General features: G+C 35.1%; 1 protein-coding gene across 1 annotated transcript in view; it reads right to left on the reverse strand.

Annotated features, from left to right (window-relative positions):
- Positions 1-19,873, reverse strand: part of ABCD2 (ATP binding cassette subfamily D member 2) — a 90,350-nt gene that overhangs the window by 64,898 nt on the left and 5,579 nt on the right. The window contains exons 3-6 of the mRNA XM_040233492.1: positions 13,277-13,398; positions 10,388-10,556; positions 9,583-9,677; positions 137-282 (exon numbers count right to left, since the gene is read on the reverse strand). Coding sequence (XP_040089426.1) covers positions 137-282; positions 9,583-9,677; positions 10,388-10,556; positions 13,277-13,398 — 532 coding nt within the window. The remainder of the gene's footprint in view (positions 1-136; positions 283-9,582; positions 9,678-10,387; positions 10,557-13,276; positions 13,399-19,873) is intronic.

Raw genomic sequence — 19,873 nt, forward strand, 5'->3', positions numbered from 1 at the left:
TTAGGATAATATTTATTTCCTTAATAGTTTCTCTCAAAAAAATGCCTGAAAGATTACTTCCCAAAAAGCTTAAGCAATCAAGATAATTCAAAAGCAAAAGAAAATTTTTCCTTGTGATATAAAAAACTTTACCCACCTTTGTGGAATATAGAACATATGTTGTGGAGGCGGTTTATATAGGACTCCTTCATACACAGGCCAGAGCCCACTTAAAATTCTGAAGAGAGAACTTTTCCCACAGCCATTGGGACCGGTTATCAAAAGATGCATTCCTTCTTCTACCTACAATAAGAAATAAAATTAGGAATTACAATAGTTAAAAATTATTTCATCTGTCAGCATTTAAAAGTGATTTTTAAAAACTTTTAAACACATGATAACCTAGGAAAAGACATCAAAGATAAATATATCAAGATTGAGAATATCAAATTTGGCTCTGAAACTAAAAGCATCATAAAACAGTCCTTTTGGACTCTGTGGGAGAAGAAGAGGGTGGGATGATTTGGGGGAATGGCATGGAAACATGTATAATATCATATAAGAAATGAATTGCCAGTTCAGGTTTGATACAAGATCCTTGGGGCTGGTGCACTGGGATGACCCGGAGGAATGGTATGAGGAGGGAGGTGGTGGGGGTGGTTCAGGATGGGGAGCACGTGTATGCCCATGGTGGATTCATGTTGATTTGTGGCAACCAATACAATATTGTAAAGTAATTAGCATCCAATTAAAATAAATAAATTTAAATTAAAAAAAAGAAAACTGAAACTCTTTATGTCAATGCCCCCCCCCCGCCAAAAAGTCCAGTTCCAAAGATAATGGATCTTCTTGAAATGAGCACTCACTTCCAAAAATTTTCATTGTGGTTTTGTCATCACACACAACACAGATATGAAGGAACATTATCATGTGGGAATAAGAAACTGTAAAAATTTAATTTAAATTAGAATAGATTAAATTTAATATTAATATTTGATGAAACTTATTTTAATTAAAATACAACTTTGCTGTATTTGTAAGTTGAAGTTAGCTAGCTACAAACTAGTTTTTCTAAGAGCTAGCTGGGTTATTTAATTCAACTGTCTGAAATGTTATAGAAATTATAAAAGAACATAATGAGAGATATAAAATGAACCTAATTTTTCTTTATTCACATGGAGAGAAAATAAGTTTACCAAATTAAGACAGAAATAAGCATGAGGACTATAATATAGTCTAATGCCTATGGATGAATTAAAACAAATATATACATATATATATATATATACACATACACACACATAAAAAAACAACATATCCATGTTGACTGGATATTTTTTTTAGACTCTTTCATCTTATTTATCATTTAAATTTAAACAGCTAAATTTCATGAGCTCCCATTCCACCCAATAGAATCAAGAAGTTATCAATCTGGTATTTAAAAGGTATAGTGAAGATCAAGAAAAAGAAACATCATTCAAAAATTTGATTTACTTTTTAGAATAAACGATATTTTATAATCAGTGACTAAAAAATGACTATAGGCTTCTGGTTCAAAATGGCAGAGTAGAGAGGCATGTGCTCATTTCCTTCTATGAGAGCACCAGAATTGCAACTAGCTGTTGAACAACCATTGAGAGGAGGATGCTGGAACTCACCAAGAAAAGATACCCCACATCTAAAGACAAAGAAGAAGCCACAGCAAGACAGTAGGAGGAGGGGCTCGATCGTGATAAAATCAAATCCCTTACCTGCCAGGTGGGTGACCCAGAAACTGGAGAACAATGATACCAAGGAAGTTCTCCAACTGTTAAGAAGGTTCTGAATACTACATCAGGCTTCCTAGCCTGGGGAATCTGACAAAGGGACTTGGAATCCCCAAGGAATCTGGCCTTGAAGGCCAGTAGAATTTGATTATAGGACTTCTACATGACTGAGGGAAACAAAGACTCCATTAATGGAGGACATAAACAAAGTCTTGTGCACACCAATACCCAGAGGAAAGGAGTAGTGACCCCACAGGAGACTGAACCAAAACTATTTGCTAGAGTTGCAGGGTCTCCTGTGGAGGCCTGGGTCAGCAGGGACTCACTACAAGGACGACGGCACTGGCGGCAGCAGGCTAGGAAGGTCTCCCTTGGTATAAGCCCTCTTGGCGTTTAACCCTATCAGAGAGACCATAGACCCCAGGGCTAGATCACTTAGAGCCAAACAACTATCAGGGACGGGGACCAACCCCTCCTATCAGCAGATAATTAGATTAAAGCTTTACTGAGCAAGGCCCTGTCCACCAGAGCAAGACCCAGTTTTTCCCACAGCCAATCCCTCCCATCAGGAAGCTTACACAAGCCTCTTAGCCCCATCCATCAGAGGGCAGACAGAAGAAGCAAGAAGCAGCAATCCCACAGAAGCTAAACAAAAACCACCTTACAGAATAGACATTTCTCCAAAGAAGACATACGGATGGCTAACAAACACATGAAAAGATGCTCAACATCACTCATTATTAGAGAAATGCAAATCAAGACCACAATGAGGTACCACTTCACAACAGTCAGAATGGCTGCAATCCAAAAGTCTGCAAGCAATAAATGCTGGAGAGGGTGTGGAGAAAAGGGAACCCTCCTACACTGTTGGTGGGAATGCAAACTAGTACAGTCACTATGGAGAACAGTGTGGAGATTCCTTAAAAAATTGCAAATAGAACTGCCTTATGACCCAGCAATCCCACTGCTGGGCATACACACCGAGGAAACCAGAATTGAAAGAGACACATGTACCCCAATGTTCATTGCAGCACTGTTTATAATAGCCAGGATGTAGAAGCAACCTAGATGTCCATCAGCAGACGAATGGATAAGAAAGCTGTGGTACATATACACAATGGAGTATTACTCAGCCATTAAAAAGAATACATTTGAATCAGTTCTAATGAGGTGGATGAAACTCGAGCCGATTATACAGAGTGAAGTAAGCCAGAAAGAAAAACACCAATACAGTATACTAACACATATATATGGAATTTAGAAAGATGGTAATGATAACCCTGTATGCGAGACAGCAAAAGAGACACAGATGTGTAGAGTGAACTTTTGGACTCTGAGGGAGAGGGAGAGGGTGGGATGATTTGGGAGAATGGTATTGAAACATGTATACTAACATGTAAAAAACGAATTGCCAGTCTATGTTCGATGCAGGATACAGGATGCTTGGGGCTGGTGCACAGGGATGATCCAGAGAGATAATATGGGGTGGGAGGTGGGAGGGGGGGTTCATGTTTGGGAACTCATGTACACCCATGGTGGATTCATATCAATGTATGGCAAAACCAATACCGTATTGTAAAGTAAAACAAAGTAAAAACAAAAATTCAAAAAAAAAAAAAAAAGGAATGCAACCCATCCTCATTATTCAATGAATTCATTTAAAAAAAAAAAGAAAGTTAATCAAGATGAAAAAGCAGAAAGTTATGTCCCAGATGAAGGGACAAGATAAAAGCCCCAGAAAACCAACTAAATTAAGTTGGGATAGGCAAACTTTCAGAAAAAGAATTCAGAATAATGATAGAGAAGATGATCCAAGATCTCAGGAAAACAATGGCAAAGATGCAAGAAATATTTACCAAAGACCTACAAGAACTAAAGGATAAACAAACAGGGATGAATAATATACTAGAAGGAATTAATAGAATAATAGGCAGAAAAACAGATAAACAACCTGGAGGACAGAATTGTAGAAATCACTGCCGCAGAACAGAATATAGATAAAAGAATGAAAAGAAATGAAGGCAGCCTAAGAGACTCTGGGACAACATTAAACAGACCAAGATCTGCATTATAGGGGTCCCAGAAGAAGAGAGAGAGACAAGATCTGAGAAAATGTTTGAAATAGCTGAAAATTTCCTTAATATGGGGAAGGAAATAGTCAACCAAGTCCAGGAAGCACAGAGAATTCCACATAGAATAAATCCAAGGAGGAACACACCGAGACATACAGTAATCAAGCTGTCAAAAATGTATTAAAGACAAAGAAAAAAATATTCAAATCAGCCTCCCATCACGTTATCAGCTGATTTCTCAATGAAAACCCTACAAGCCAGAAGGGAATGGCATGATATATTTAAAGTGATGAAAGGGAAGAACCTACAGACCAGAATACTCTACCCAGCAAGACTCTCATTCAGATTTGATGGAGAAATCAAAAGCTTTCCCGACAAGCAAATTTAAGAGAATTCAGCACCACGAAAACAGCTTTAAAATGAATGCTGAAGGAACTTCTCTAGGCAGGAAATAAAAGAAGGAAAAGACCTACAGGAAAAAAAAAAAAAAGAAAATGGTAATAGGATCATACATATCAATAATTACTTTTGTAAATGGATTAAATACACGAACCAAAAGACACAGACTGGTTGGGCAGATGAAAACATGTGCATGTATGCACTTCCAATTATCACTTACTCTGCTTGACCCCCCTCCCATTTGAACAATTTTTTTATATTAAGTTATTCATGTTCCCATTATGACTTGCAATTATAATTATCTTTTACTTTTGTCTGGATATTTATCATGAAAACTGATAATTTTTTATTATTGTGATTAGGTAACCATTACACACTTAATACCATTGTATCATGATTGGTCGACAGAAAACTAACGGAATTCTATATCACCAAAGTTAGGTTTTAATAGAAAAACCTACAGTCAGTTTTTAAAATCCAGATGCATATCAGAATTATCTTAAAATCTTTTGAAAATCACAAATGCCCAGGTATTACACTACTTTTTTAATCCAGATCTCCAGATACGTTTCTAATGAGCAGTCATGTTTAAAACCAACTGGACTATATGATGATATTTTACTTTTATCTAGTTTGTTTCATTTTTTCGATTTCATATTCAGTGCTCCTGTTTCATTTAGTTTATGTTTATCACTTTTCCATGTCCATTTTTTTCTTGATTTTTTTTCTCAAGCCTTTATTAAGCATAGTAGAAAAGCTTTTGTGTGTCTATATATATATATAATATGTATAATATATATATATTTTAAAACTTACAAATTTTTGCCTAACTAAAAAATTTATAACATTTTGATTCTACTTCTTTGACTTAGTATGGATAGAATGCTAGATTTCTAATTAAAAACTAGATATACAATAAGCAACAAAAGTTTACCATATAGCAGAGGGAACTATGCTATATAATATGGGCTACCCTCATAGCTCAGTTGGTAAAGAATCCAACTACAACGCAGGAGACCCGGGTTGGATTCCTGGGTTGGGAAGATCTGCTGGAGAGGGGATAGGCTACCCACTCCAATATTCTTGGGCTTTCCTTGGGGCTCAGCTGGTAAAGAATCCACTTGCAATGCAGGAGACCTGGGTTCAATCCTTGGATTGGGAAGATCCCCTGGAGAAGGGAAAGGCTACCCACTCCAGTATTCTGGCCTGGAGAATTCCATGGACTGTATAGTGCATAGGGTCACAAAGAGTCAGATGAGACTGAGCAACGTTCACTCCCTTTTCAGAAGGAACTGTAGTTAATATCTAGTAATAACCTATGATAGAAAATAATTTCAAAAATAATATATGTGTATATGTATAACTGAATCACTTTGCTGTGCACCTGAAACATTGAAAGTCAACTATACTTCAATAAAATATATGTTTTTTAAAAAATAGATTAAAAATGAATATAGCATGAATATATAAGAGGCAGCAATTTACAGTATGTCTGTAGATGTAGCTTCATACACTATAGATACAAATATCTAAGTGTCCCTGATATAGAATATATCATGTTTAATACTCAAAGATAAAAGAGCGTCATATTACTTGTATAATGTCAGTATAAGGAACCAGTTCCATATATATCCATTAACCATTTGCTGTGTATAATATAAGCTAAAATCTTTTTCTTGAAAGAAGGTAGTGGGGAGAGAAAGGGAGGATGGGAAGGAAAAAGGGTTGATATGAAGGTTAGATAAAATAACTAAGAATGTATGTAATAAGTACATGTAAAGCAAAAATGGTTCAAATTCATATTCTAAGTAATTAGACATTTCCCTAGCAGCTATTGACATGTGCTTGACACTCTTCTAGGCACAGAGGATATAGTGCTGCCCAAGACAAAGTCTCTATTCTTGTGTAGCTTGCATTTCAATGGCAAAGATTACAATAAACACAACAAAAAGTTAACTAGTTATAAGTGCTATTGTGATAGCAAAAAAGGATGATGTATTAGGGAAACAGTGGCATTGTGAAGCTGGTGGGGTGGGGTGGGGCTTCTTTTGATTAGGTGCTTCACAGAAGTCCTCTTTGAGGAGGTAACATTTTGGTTTAGCTCGTGACAACAAGCAACCAGTCAGATCTGGCAGAAGAGCATTCCAGGCAATAAAAATAGCTAAGCCAATGGCAACCCACTCCAGTACTCTTGCCTGGAAAATCTCATGGATGGAGGAGCCTGGTAGGCTGCAGTCCATGGGGTTGCAAAGAGTCGGACACGACTTCACTTTCACTTTTCACTTTCATGCATTGGAGAAGGAAATGGCAACCCACTCCAGTGTTCTTGCCTGGAGAATCTCAGGGATGGGGGAACCTGGTGGGCTGCCATCTACGGGGGTCGCACAGAGTCGGACACAACTGAAGTGACTTAGCAGCAGCAGCAACACAAGAACATAAGACAGGAGCAAGCTTGAGTCTATAAAATCTGACTGCAGATACTTTTTCTCCCTATTGTAGCCTTGGAAGGAAACTTATGACCAACCTAGATAGCATGTTCAAAAGCAGAGACATTACTTTGCCAACAAAGGTCCATCTAGTCAGGGCTATGGTTTTACCAGTGGTCATGTATGGATGTGAGAGTTGGACTGTGAAGAAAGCTGAGTGCAGAAGAATTGATGCTTTTGAACTGTGGTGTTGGAGAAGACTCTTGAGAGTCCCTTGGACTGCAAGGAGATCCAACCAGTCCATCCTAAAGGAGATCAGTCCTGGGATTTCTTTGGAAAGACTGATGCTGAAGCTGAAACTCCAATACGTTGGCCACTTCATGCAAAGAGTTGACTCACTGGAAAATACCCTGATGCTGGGAGGGATTGGGGGCAGGAGGAGAAGGGGACGACAGAGGATGAGATGGCTGGATGGCATCACAGACTCAATGGACATGAGTTTGGATAAACTCCGCGAGTTGGTGATGGACAGGGAGGCCTGGCATACTGCGATTCATGGAGTCACAAAGAGTCGGACATGACTGAACAGAACTGAATTGTAGTCAAACTGAAACGCTATTTTGATAGAATAAAGTTTACAAAATATCCTGGAAAGAACCCAGAAACAATTATTTTTGTAATTTGCTCTGCTGTTTCAATAGAAAGAGGATTAAGAAAGTTAAATTTGTAGAAGCATATATACTTTTTAAATGATTTTTAAAGGTATGTGCCATGACAAACAGAGAAGGCAATGGCACCCCACTCCAGTACTGTTTCCTGGAAAATCCCATGGATGGAGGAGCCTGGTGGGCTGCAGTCCATGGGGTCGCAAAGTCAGACACAACTGAGCAACTTCACTTTCACTTTTCACTTTCATGCATTGGAGAAGGAAATGGCAACCCACTCCAGTGTTCTTGCCTGGAGAATCCCAGGGACTGGAGAGCTTGGTGGGCTGCCGTCTATGGGGTCGCACAGAGTCGGACACGACTGAAGTGACTTAGCAGCAGCAGCAGCAGCAGCCATGACGAAAGGTATGTAAGCAAAATATTTAATAGAATCATTCTCTACTGGCAATTCTCAGAAATTTAACACATTTTGAGTCTAATAGAAGACTTTTCTACTCATATTATTTTTAGCATAAGTTTTTTGAAGTTTAGTAAACAATGAGTGTTAGGCAAAAGAATTCCTACATTTACCAAAATTTTCTTCTCCAAATGGTTTTTCAATTCCAAAAGGCAAACGTAAGAAAGAGTACATTTTCCTCTAGAAACCTGTTTATTTATTAATCCATGTAGAGGGAACAGAATTTTCTATTATCCTTTAGCAACCTGAGACTTTAAATAAAACTGCCTGACTTAGAAATAAACAATTATCATAAAAGTATACTATACTAATATATACCTTTGCATGACCTCCAAATTCATGACACTTTCACTAGATTATTTAAAACTTCATTTTATATAAAAATATACTGAGTTCTGTATTTTTTCACAGAAAGAGTGTGATGTGTCCATAATAATGTAGTTAGTAGGTGGCAGAATTCAAGACTCTTCCTCTATTTAATAAATGGAGCAACCAGAATTGATATTATGAAACCTAACCTGATGAAAACCTCTATGCAAAAGTCATAAAATATAAATTGCTAAAGTACTGATAAATAGTTAAATATGTAATGTAGGACTCTTCAAATGCTTTATTTTAAATATATTTAATACTATGCTGTATCATTAGCACTCATCACTGCTCTGTGACTCAGTTGCTTTGGTCGTGTCTGACTCTTTGCAACCGTATGGACTGTAGCCCAGCAGACTCCTTTTGTCCATGGGATTCTCCAGGCAAGAATACTGCAGTAGGTTGCCCTGCCTTACTCCAGGGGATCTTCTCAACACAGGGATTGAACCCCCATCTCCTGCATCTCCTGCAATGCAGGAGGTTTCTTTACCACTGAGCCACGGGGAGGCCCCTTATTGCTGCTCTAAGGGTCTATAAATTGAAAAACAGAGCCCAACCAAATTGTAGTTAAAACACAATTTCTCTCACATTTATTAACACAAAATTTCCCCCTGTTTAGTACTTCTCATCCTCTTCCAGCAGCCTAATGAATTTGCAAATACATCTTTAAATAATTAAACCTAGACTAAGGTCCACATTAAAATCATTAAATGTACATATATGGTCATATTTCTAATTCTCTTATTAGGTCTAATCATGTCATTGTTTGAATTAAGCACAGATAACTTCATTCTACTTATCAGTCAATTATTTTGCATTTGAATTCCAAAATGCATACTTGAATTTTATAATGCTTTAAATCAGGGTCTCAGATTTACTAGCTATTTTTACACCTTAGTTTTTATAGTCAAGACAGAGTATTAAACAATAAATAACTATTATTCTCAATAGAATTAAGAACTAAATTCAAATTTGTGAATCTTCTATTTTTTCCTAATAGAAGATGTAGTTATTGAAAATATAACTTAAACTTATAAATTTAATGTAAACTTGCTGATAACCTCCTCTTTCATATTTTGGTAAGTATGTAACAATATAGGCTTATATTACTTGAGTAATTCCTATAAGGAAAAAAATTAGAATTCATTTCCGGATATTAATTTCTGAGGAAATTTCCTATTACTCCCCAAAGTTACCTTGTTTAGGCTCTCAGGGTACTGTAATTTTGATTTTCAACCAGGCAATAAAGCAGTAGAAATTAAATTTCTCTTTCTTTCTGCTTTCTGAGGAAGTAACTGCTTCTGTAATTGAATCACTATGCCTACCTTTCTTGATTTCCCTTCCTTTCCATATGCTTCCTCCAAGTATTTAATATAAGGTACAAGAATTCTGAGTTCTTTTGTATTAGTGTGTTGGCAAAAATCAGAAGATTCTTGAATATCATCTTACTTTGAAGTTTAGTCTGGAAGCCACCACTTCTCCCGTTGGTGTAATTATGGGAACATTTTCACAAATAATTCCATGCTCCACATCAATAACTTTTCCTATAAGTTAAGGAACAGTTTACATTTCAAAAGGTATCACATGTTATTGCTAATTAAATAACTTAAAGTATAATACAACATAACAGATAAATTTACTATAAAGATAATTCACAGTAATAAGTCATAGGAATAAATGATATCTATATCTATATCTAAAACATAGCCTAAAGTAAACTTGCACATTTTGATGTATCTATTTGGACTATCTTTCTCAGAAATATTATTCTACAATAATATGATGCTAACATCAAAATGAGAGCAAAGATAAACTCTATCTGGTATCAGCTACATTGTTTATAACTACTTATTTCTATAAATTAAACTTTCCTACAGAAAAAAAAAAAAAACAATGCCACAAAAACAAAGACACAGAAAAATACAATCTTTAAAACTATAATAACCAAATCAAATGATAGAATAAAGGAGAATAATATAACATTAATTCTATTATTTGAATTTTAAAAGCAAAAAAAAAAAATCATTCTGCCATATGTACAGTTTCCAGGAATTATTCTAGACATTTTGTCCTAAATAAAAGTAGCATAGTATTTTTTATGATAATTTTAGTCACTACTCTTCAAAATACAGCACTAACTTTAGGAATAACTGTTTAAATAACTAAATGTTGGTTCCTTAGCTATCTTCTAAAATACCTTGGTTCTGTTAATAAACACTTAACATAGATGTACAAAAACATTTGAGTTTAATACCTTTGATTTCCAACGTTTCACTGAGGGGTAATTCTATGTTAGTTCCACCCTTGCTATGGTTTTCACACTCTTGCAAGACAGCAGTTCTCTTATAAATGCCTCTTTTTACTTCATCAAAAACCCAAAACATGTTGTATACTCGAGCAGTATAGCCTGCTAATTCAGTTATCTAAAACAAATGCAGTGACATAAAATAGTTAATATACTCAAGACAGACTTTTAAACAAATATGCAATCATATGGGATTCTTGATTTAACGTTAAAGGTCTTATTTTATTATGTGAAGAATAGGTAAGCATATCTGATAACTAAAACTAGTAGCACTAAACAGCTTACCAAGAAGTAGCATAGCAAGTTGACAGTTTAAGCTTGATTGGAATTATAAAACTCATCAAAATTATTTATTCAAGTCAGGATTCAGAATGACATGTAAAGATTTCAGAATATTAGTGAGACTTAAAAATCTTCCAAAGTCTTTCAATCGATTTTTTGATTTGGCTCCATTTACACGAACACTTGATTTCCAGAAATTAGAAGTTTTGTGTAAAGCTTAAATTCATTCAATGAAATTATTTTGATGTTTTTTCAATTTAAAATAGAAGATTTTTTAAAAATGCATTTTTTCTTGTTAAATAATATTTCTAAGTCTAAGTGGTTATCAGAATTCCTAAATTAGGCACAAAATTCCTAAATTTACCCCTTCTAGAAGATATCAACATTGAGTCAGCTCAGTGAAAAACTTCAAATTCTTTTCAGTCCAAATCCCAAGATTCAGTTTCTGTTCAAGCCAAACATGATGTATAGGCCCAAAGAGAAATATTAAATGATTTTTTTCTAGATGAGATTATGAGATAAATCTTTGTTTTAGTTAAAAGACTCAATAAAATGGTGTCTTGCTCTTATTCTGCCAGTTGTCCAATTTAGGTTGAATCTCAGCTACTTTTCTATTAAAAGAACACTTCATTATCAAGGTGACTCATGTCCTGTTAAGACCATCTTTCTCAGTGTAAAGGACACAATAAAAAACATTCCCTTATAGAATTGTTCAGTAGGATATTGGTATCAATAAACAAGCCATGTCACTGATAAATGTCTCTTAAACAGTAAACTGTGGACTAATATAATACCAATATTTGTGTAAGATTTTTGTGAGTACAAAACTAAAGCAATGAACAGGTATTATTGTTAAAAGCCTTCTGCCACTTGTCTCTACCATGTGAGAGGTCTATAATTAGATGAGTATTTCATTTCTGTATATTAATATCATACTTATTATATAGGATAGTTTCTAAAACATTTCTTAGAAGAATTTTTTGAGTTCCCAAGTAGAAGTAAACAGGGCTAAGGATTAACAAAATATGGATCCAAAAGAAATCTAGGAAAATATATTTGTGTAAAATAAATCTAAACATATTTGGAAGTCAACTGAAAAAGGCAGAAGGCACTGAATTAGTATACCAGGATACAGAGTTGAATGGGCCAAGAGTGTTAAAAGAAAAAATTAGGAGTGTGATTGCCAACAAATTATTTCAAGATATAAGAAAAGGGGGTTTCTCTATCTTGTTCCCTTCAGAGATAGTGGAAAACCATGATGCTTTCATGTGCTTTCACAGCAATAATAAGATCCTTTAGAAGTGAAAATTCTATGATTCAATGCACATACAGTCAAAATAAAACAAAATAGAATCATTTCCTATGTTGGAGACAATCTAGAAAAACAAACTGATATTCTCTGTGACTTAGCCAAGTATTTGTGAGTTGTATAAAATTTTGATTTGTCATTTAATTTTAATAAGAAATTTATTAGATCAAAAAACCTACCCTCAAAGTTATGTCTCCAGTTTATCAAAATTAGTATTTGAAAAAAAATTTTGAGCTGTTTTGCTTTATGGCCCTAAACAACTGGTTTTATCTTTTCTTCAAAAAAATTCAATAAATAGTTGTTGAAAGAGACTGAAAATTTCTGTCAGCAAGTCACAAACTTTGCAACTATCTTATATAATTTATTTAAGGATGATTTAATAGGCAGATAAATTTATAATGATGCTCTGGCAATCTATATTGATACAAAAGCCACAGGAGTCCTTAATAGCAAGAATGACTATCCATGGGGATATTATTTAATATCTGAATTGAAACGAGTGACTTTTAGTCTTAACCCTGTGATATCTGTAGGTCTATCTGTAGATCGTACTACCATTCTTTCAGGAAACATTTACTGACCATATACAATATTCCAAACATTAAAATAGATATTAAGAATGTAAAGATGAATAAGATAATTCCTGCTTTCCACTCACGGTCTCAAGCAGGAAATAAACAATTATAATGTGGTAAAGCACCAGATGTACTATGAGCACACAGAAGGAAGACCCAGGCTTCAGAAAGAAAGTGGATTCACAAAAGGGTTTCTTACATGTGGTCGACTTGAAGGAAAAGTAAAAGTTTGTAAGGTATATTATTAAGTAATATTATTGGCTAACATTTATAAAAATGCTTACTATCATAACTCTACAAAGTCATCACCTTCATTATCCCTATTTTACAGATGAAGAAATAGACACAAACAGGTTGAATTCAAGTAATTTGCAAACACTGGAGCAGGAATTTTAATTTAGACATTCTCACTTCAGAATGCATACCAAAAGTCTTCTTAGTAAAATTTAAAAAACAAATATGTTATACTACAGACAGAAAAAGAGGAGTTGACAATTGAGAGTATAAAAACTGAAAGATAATACACTTGGGACTTGTCCTTTATCTTGATTATACTCTTAGCAGTTTTTGCTAGAGAATAGGTGTTTCCAAAATAATAAACATGTGTAATTTACACTTTTGCTTGATTTTCATACATCTTATTTAAATCAAACTGACAAGAAATGCAAGTACCTCTTTGTATGAAGACATAATCCTTTCAATAGCATCAGCTCCAGAAGCCAATAAATTTCGGGCAGTGGTAAAGGCTTCTGTCCGTTCACTAACCATAGCTTGTTTCTGACCATCCTCTAGATCTAAAAGCAAATTAAAAACTATTGAATTTTTTAAGTAACTAAATGTTTTATTTTATACTGAGTTTTGATTCAAGCTGTGACTCAATCATATGTGAACTTTTCATTAGTATCAGGATTTCCTAGAAATTAATGAATTATTATAAACACAGTATTTGTACCAGATTTTATTCAAATCTTCCTCTGTCTTATTTTACTAGAAGGAGAGTTAGAAGAATTAAATCTATAGGTATTAAGACAATTTTCATTTAGCATTCTTTTAACCCTTACCAAATTCAACTCCCTACTCTATTACAGCCAGGTAATAAAATGCTACGGATTCAGTCAATAAAAAAGCCACTAACTGGAATCTAAGCAAATATTTCTAGTGTAATTTCTTTTAAAAGAAATGCAAAGTAGCTGACCATCATAATCTACCTCTGTCTACTTGTTTCAACTTTCACCCTACAGTTCAGCAACACCCAATCAGGTAAAATTCTGTTTACTCTGTAGTATTTGCATATATAATTTCTCCTGATTTTAATATACTTTCCTTTTTGCCGAGCTCTTTCTTAAAGAGTTAACTATTTAATACAGGTTTCCCTGGAAATCCTTGTCTGGCTTTCCCAGTGGACTATAAGTTATTTAAGGGGCAAAACTGTATTTTATTCACTCTTCCTAGTACTCACCAGAGTGTTTAGAACCTACTATTCCATGCTAGCCTAATCCATAGCTTATAATAATTGCTCTTAAATGTTGCTGCTGCTGCTGCTAAGTCACTTCAGTTGTGTCTGACTCTGTGCGACCCCATAGACGGCAGCCCACCAGGCTCCCCCGTCCCTGGGATTCCCCAGGCAAGCACACTGGAGTGGGTTGCCATTTCCTTCTCCAATGCATGAAAGTGAAAAGTGAAAGTGAAGTTGCTCAGTCGTGTCCGACTCTTAGCGACCCCATGGACTGCAGCCCACCAGGCTCCTCCGTGCATGGGATTTTCCAGGCAAGAGTACTGGAGTGGGGTGCCATTGCCTTCTCCGTCTTAAATGTTAGGCATTATTATTTTCTGTAAGTGTTGCTATTTTATATCTATTCAGTTTAGTCTTGCTCTTCAAAATTATTCTCTCGAGGTCATTACTTTTATCTTGCCATCAATTTTATTCTCTATCCAGTCTTTCTACAGACTATCACCAAAGTTCTAAATTGAAAGCTATAAATTAATGAAGGAAATTAGAGTAATATAGCCATATATCATAGCCACTTTGATATTTATTTCACCTGGATTTATCTCAGCAAAAAAGGGCTTTCTTTTTTCTCCCTGACAATGCAAATATTTAACATGTGCCCTGATATAATTTTCAGATACTTTCACCTTTACTTGCTCATAGACAGCTCAGCTGAGTTTGAAAGGGATCCATGAATAATAGAAGGTAAATTCATTCAGCAGATATTTACTGAACAGCACGATTTAACAAGAAATTAGGCAAGGTGCTATAGGACATGCAAGGATTAAATGTGCTTTTCAAACTCTTTCCTTAGGGAGCTTACAGTCTGGTAGGAGAGAAGACGAGTTCCCAAATAACAATGCAGGGCAACCTATGAGGAGAGTTAGTATGATGCATTTGAAAGAGACGAAAATAATTTCTTGATGCAAGAGACAGAAAATGCTTCATGGAGAAATAGACTGTGAGGGATGACTTGAAGACTGCATACGATTTTACAAGATCACAAGTACAGCATAAGCAATATCTTGGAGAAGAGAAATTTCAGCAATGCCAATGGAATAAATAACTTGGTCAAGTTACAGTATTGGTTGGTGTCAAGCACTGATTTTATTTTGAGAATCAGAATAACCATGAGTTCATGGGAACCTCCTGGTTTTGCTATTGAGCACTGCTTTAGAGAATTATTTTTGTTTCCCTTGAAATTAGTTGTACAAAGAAAGGCTATAAGAACTAGTGTAAGTAAGGAAAGAAAGACATGATTGGATAAACTGGGAACAGAATCTTCATATACTTAAGAACATTTAAATGTGTGGCAAAATTTAGACAGCCACAAAAAAATTAACAAAGGACTCTCAGCAAGCTACCAAAATAGTGATTGCTGTATCAGTTAAAGTGCTAAGAATAGTTTTGACTCAGAGAATCTGGCTAAAATAATTATGGGATTTTATCAATTTGGGTTAAAAGGGGTTTAAATAAGAGCTTTCACTGACAGTCTATATTAAAAAGAGAACACTAGCACAGACAGACTGCTGTTTGATACAGGATGGTACTTTCTATACTACTTTGGCAGACTAACACCTATTGGGTTTTCTCCAAGCTTTTAAACTTGCAAATTTGTAACAAAATTAAAAACAGCTCCGGAAAGATTTCATTTGACATTTTTATTCTACTAATTGTTCTTTAGCAGGTGGTTTAAGAGCAGTGCATGAGTATTTTATCATACACATAGTAGGGAACTATGTGACTTCTATGACAAGGTCAGATTTCTTAGTGTCTGTTAGACATATAAACTCACAACCTAAAGCCCTCACCTATTTTGTATGCTAGGTAGACCCATTTCATTTTCCTCACCAAATATTTTCAACATTTTTTCAAAAGGTCTGCATTTAAGGATTTAATAGTTAGCATTATATTCTCATCTTATTAGTACTTTTCAGGCCTGATAATAATAAGTATATATTGAAACATGCTCACATCAGTTGCTATTTCACTGAAAAGATGAAAAAGGATTTTAAAATGAAGGTTATGTCATAATTTCTCAAATCCTATACAACTGTACATGCAAAGAGTGAACCCTAATGTAAACTATGGACTTCAGTTAACAATGTATAAATGATGTATTATTAGTTGTAATGAACGTACAACACTAACACAAAATGTAAATAAAAGGGGAAACTCTGGTAGGTACACTGTACTTTCTGATAAATTCTCCCATAAACCTAAAACTGTTCTAAGAAAATTGTCTGTTAATTTTATAAAAGGTGAAAAAGTAGACTCTTCTTTTGTACTTTTACCCTTTGATTTATATTTGAGTTTCTTTCTTTTTATTTATATTTTACCTTTGACATCTTGAAAAATCCCAGCAAAAACTTACAGCCTTATCTAACCTCATACCACATATCAACTTTGAGTAGACTGATGTGAAATGAAAAACAATTAATTTCTAAGAGATAAAATTGGACAATATCTTATGACCTTGGGTTAGACAAATATTTCTTAAACAGGACATAAAGCCATTAACCACAAAGAATTAATTGACAAATTGAATTATATTAAAATGACTACTTTCCTTAGACAAGCTGTTAAGAGACTGAAAAAGGAAGAATCAACTGGGAAAAATATTGGAAATTTTGTGCGTGTGTCTGACAAAAGACTTACTACAGAATACATAAAAGCTTTTACAAATCAGTGAGAAAAAACATATTTAAAAACAATCTAAAATTAATCAAAAAAACTATCAGCACTTCATAAGAATGGCTATCCAAATGGCCAACAAATGAAAAACAGTGCTTAATCTCATTTGTCAACAAAGAAATCAAAAGACCACAATGAAGTATAACTACAAACTTACCATATGCCTAAAATGAAAAATACCTGAGTGAAAAAGACTGAGATCAAACATTGACAAAGAATGGAACAACTAGAATGCTTATACATACTATACAAGGTTAGTTATGGAAGATTCCAAAACCAGCAAATAAATGGTCTACTAATAAATGATCAGTAAAATAATTACCTTTGATGAGGCATGGCAGGGGCAGGAGTAAGTAGGGATAGGGGTGGGAGCCTTAGGATGAGGATAGGACTGGGAAAGAGTATAGGGACTTCTGGGATGAAGGTAAGCTTCTATTTCTTCTGAGTGGTGATTATGTATATGTGTTAACTTTATGACAAGTCATTGAGTGGTACACTAATGACTATGTCCTGTTGACATATGTATTATACTTTACAAGTGTAACTACTTAGATGCATAGCTACTAACAGCTAAAATTATGTCTGATATATAATGATAATTGATGTTATGATAATTGGTCAACAGGACAGTTCAGTTCAGTTCAGTCACTAAGTTGTGTCCGACTCTTTGTGAGCCCATGGGCTGCAGCATGCCAGGCTTTCCTGTCCATCACCAACTCTTGGAGCTTGCTCAAACTCATGTGTATCGAGTTGGTGATGCCATCCAACCATCTCATCCTCTGTCGTCCCCTTCTTCTCCCATCTTCAAGCTTTCCCAGTTTCAAGGTCTTTTCCAATGAGGTGGTTCTTTACACAGGCCCTTCAGCATCAATCCTTCCAATGAATATTCAGAACTGATTTCCTTTAAGAATGACTGATTTGATCTCCTTTCAGTGCAAGGGACTCTCAAGAGTCTTCTCCAACACCACAGTTCAAAAGCATCAGTTCTTGGGCACTCAGCTTTCTTTACGGTCTGACTCTCACATCCATACATGACTACTGGAAAAATAATAGCTTTGACTAAACAGACCTTTGCTGGCAAAGTAATGTCTCTGCTTTCTAACATGCTATCTAGGTTGGTCATAGCTTTTCTTCCAAGGAGCAAGTGTCTTTTAATTTTATGGCTGCAATCACTATCTGCAGTGAATTTGGAGCCCAAGAAAATAAAATCTGTCACAGTTTCCATTGTTTCTCTATCTGTTTGCCATGAAGTGATGGGACCAGATACTATGTTCTTAGTTTTGAATGTTCGGTTTTAAGCCAGCCTTTTCACTCTCCTCGTTCACTTTCATAATGAGGCTCTTCAGTTCCTTTTCACTTTCTGCCATATGGGTGGTATCATCTGCATATCTGAGGCTATTGATATTTCTCCCGGCAACCCTGATTCCAGCTTATGCTTCATCCAGCCTGGCATTTCGCATGATGTACTGTGTATAAGTTAAGCAGGGTGACAATACATAGCCTTGATGTAATCCTTTTCCAATTTGGAACCAGTCTGTTGTTCCATCTCCAGGTCTAACTGTTGCTTCTTGACCTGCATACAGATTTCTCAAGAGGCAGGTAAGGAGGTCTGGTGTTCCCATCTCTTGAAGCATTTTCCATAGCTTGTTTGTATCCACAGAGTTAAAGGCCTTTGGCATAGTCAATAGAGCAGAAGTAGGTGCTTTTTCTGGAACTCTCTTGCTTTTTCTATGATCCAGTGGATGTTGGTAATTTGATCTCTGGTTCCTCTGCCTTTTCTAAATCCAACTTGAACATCTGGAGGTTCTCGGTTTCCGTACTACTGAAGCCTCACTTGGAGAATTTTGAGCATTACTTTGCTAGCATGTCAGATGAGTGCAATTATGTGGTAGTTTGAGCATTCTTTGGCATTGTCTTTCGTTGGGATTGGGATGAAAACTGACCTTTTCCAGTCCTGTGGCCACTGCTGACTTTTCCAATTGTGCTGGCACATTGAGTGCAGCATTTTCACAGCATCATCTTTCAGGATTTAAATAGTTCAGCTGGAATTTCATCACCTCCACTTGCTTTGTTCATAGTGATGCTTCCTAAGGCCCACTTGACTTCGCATTCAAGGATGTCTGGCTCTAGCTGAGTGATCACACCATCGTGGTTATCTGGGTCATGAAAATCTTCTTTGTATAGCTCTTCTTTGTATTCTTGCCACCTATTATATCTAAATTGACCTACAATATAACATTTTATTTCAATTATTTGACATTAGAATATGAGACATACTAATGTAGCAGGAGCCTAGATATAGTCTTGTTGCAGGTACACTTTTGAGAATAAAAACATCACCCATGTTACTAGGGTGTTGGGGAGAATTTAGTTCTATTCCTAAGAGATTATATATAATAACAGATTATATATAATTAATATATAATTATAATTATATATTAAATATATAATATTATAATATTAATATTATATATAATATATTAATATAATATATAATTAATAATCAATCCCTCTTTTTCAATGATTTGCTCCCATGATTACTTGGTCTCAAGTAAGTCCCTTATAGAGTAAATTCCAATATAGTTAATATAAAGACAGCACAGTGAAGGAGAAAAAAGCATTGCACAAGGAATTATATATAGTCTTCTATCCTTAGTGCTTTCACTAACCATTTGTGTGACCTTAGGCAGATTTCGGGCTCTTGACTAGATCACTTATAAACTCCTCTTCTGATGTGAAAATGACATGACAACATATGCAATTTTGCAATGTGAACCTCAATATATTAATAAGTGTAATCTTGTTCTTACCACAGGATTTTAAACATTGTAGCTATGTAGTATAATAAATCTACTACACAATTATTTTTCTTTTCTCCTCTCACCAAAATTATGTAGGCTATTCCTCCTATCTTCATCTTTACCACCAACTTTCTAATCACTTTCAAATGTCTTGCCCCTTTAACAATAATAATCAGACCAGCAAACATCTATTGAACAATTTCTATGATGCAGGCATTGTTCTAAATTTTACACATGTGATCTTCTTTAATCTTCATAACAACTCTGCTATAATTTCTCCCATTT

The sequence above is a fragment of the Oryx dammah genome, unplaced genomic scaffold, assembly GCF_014754425.2.
Source record: "Oryx dammah isolate SB20612 unplaced genomic scaffold, SCBI_Odam_1.1 HiC_scaffold_29, whole genome shotgun sequence".
NCBI classification, from domain to species: domain Eukaryota; kingdom Metazoa; phylum Chordata; class Mammalia; order Artiodactyla; family Bovidae; genus Oryx; species Oryx dammah.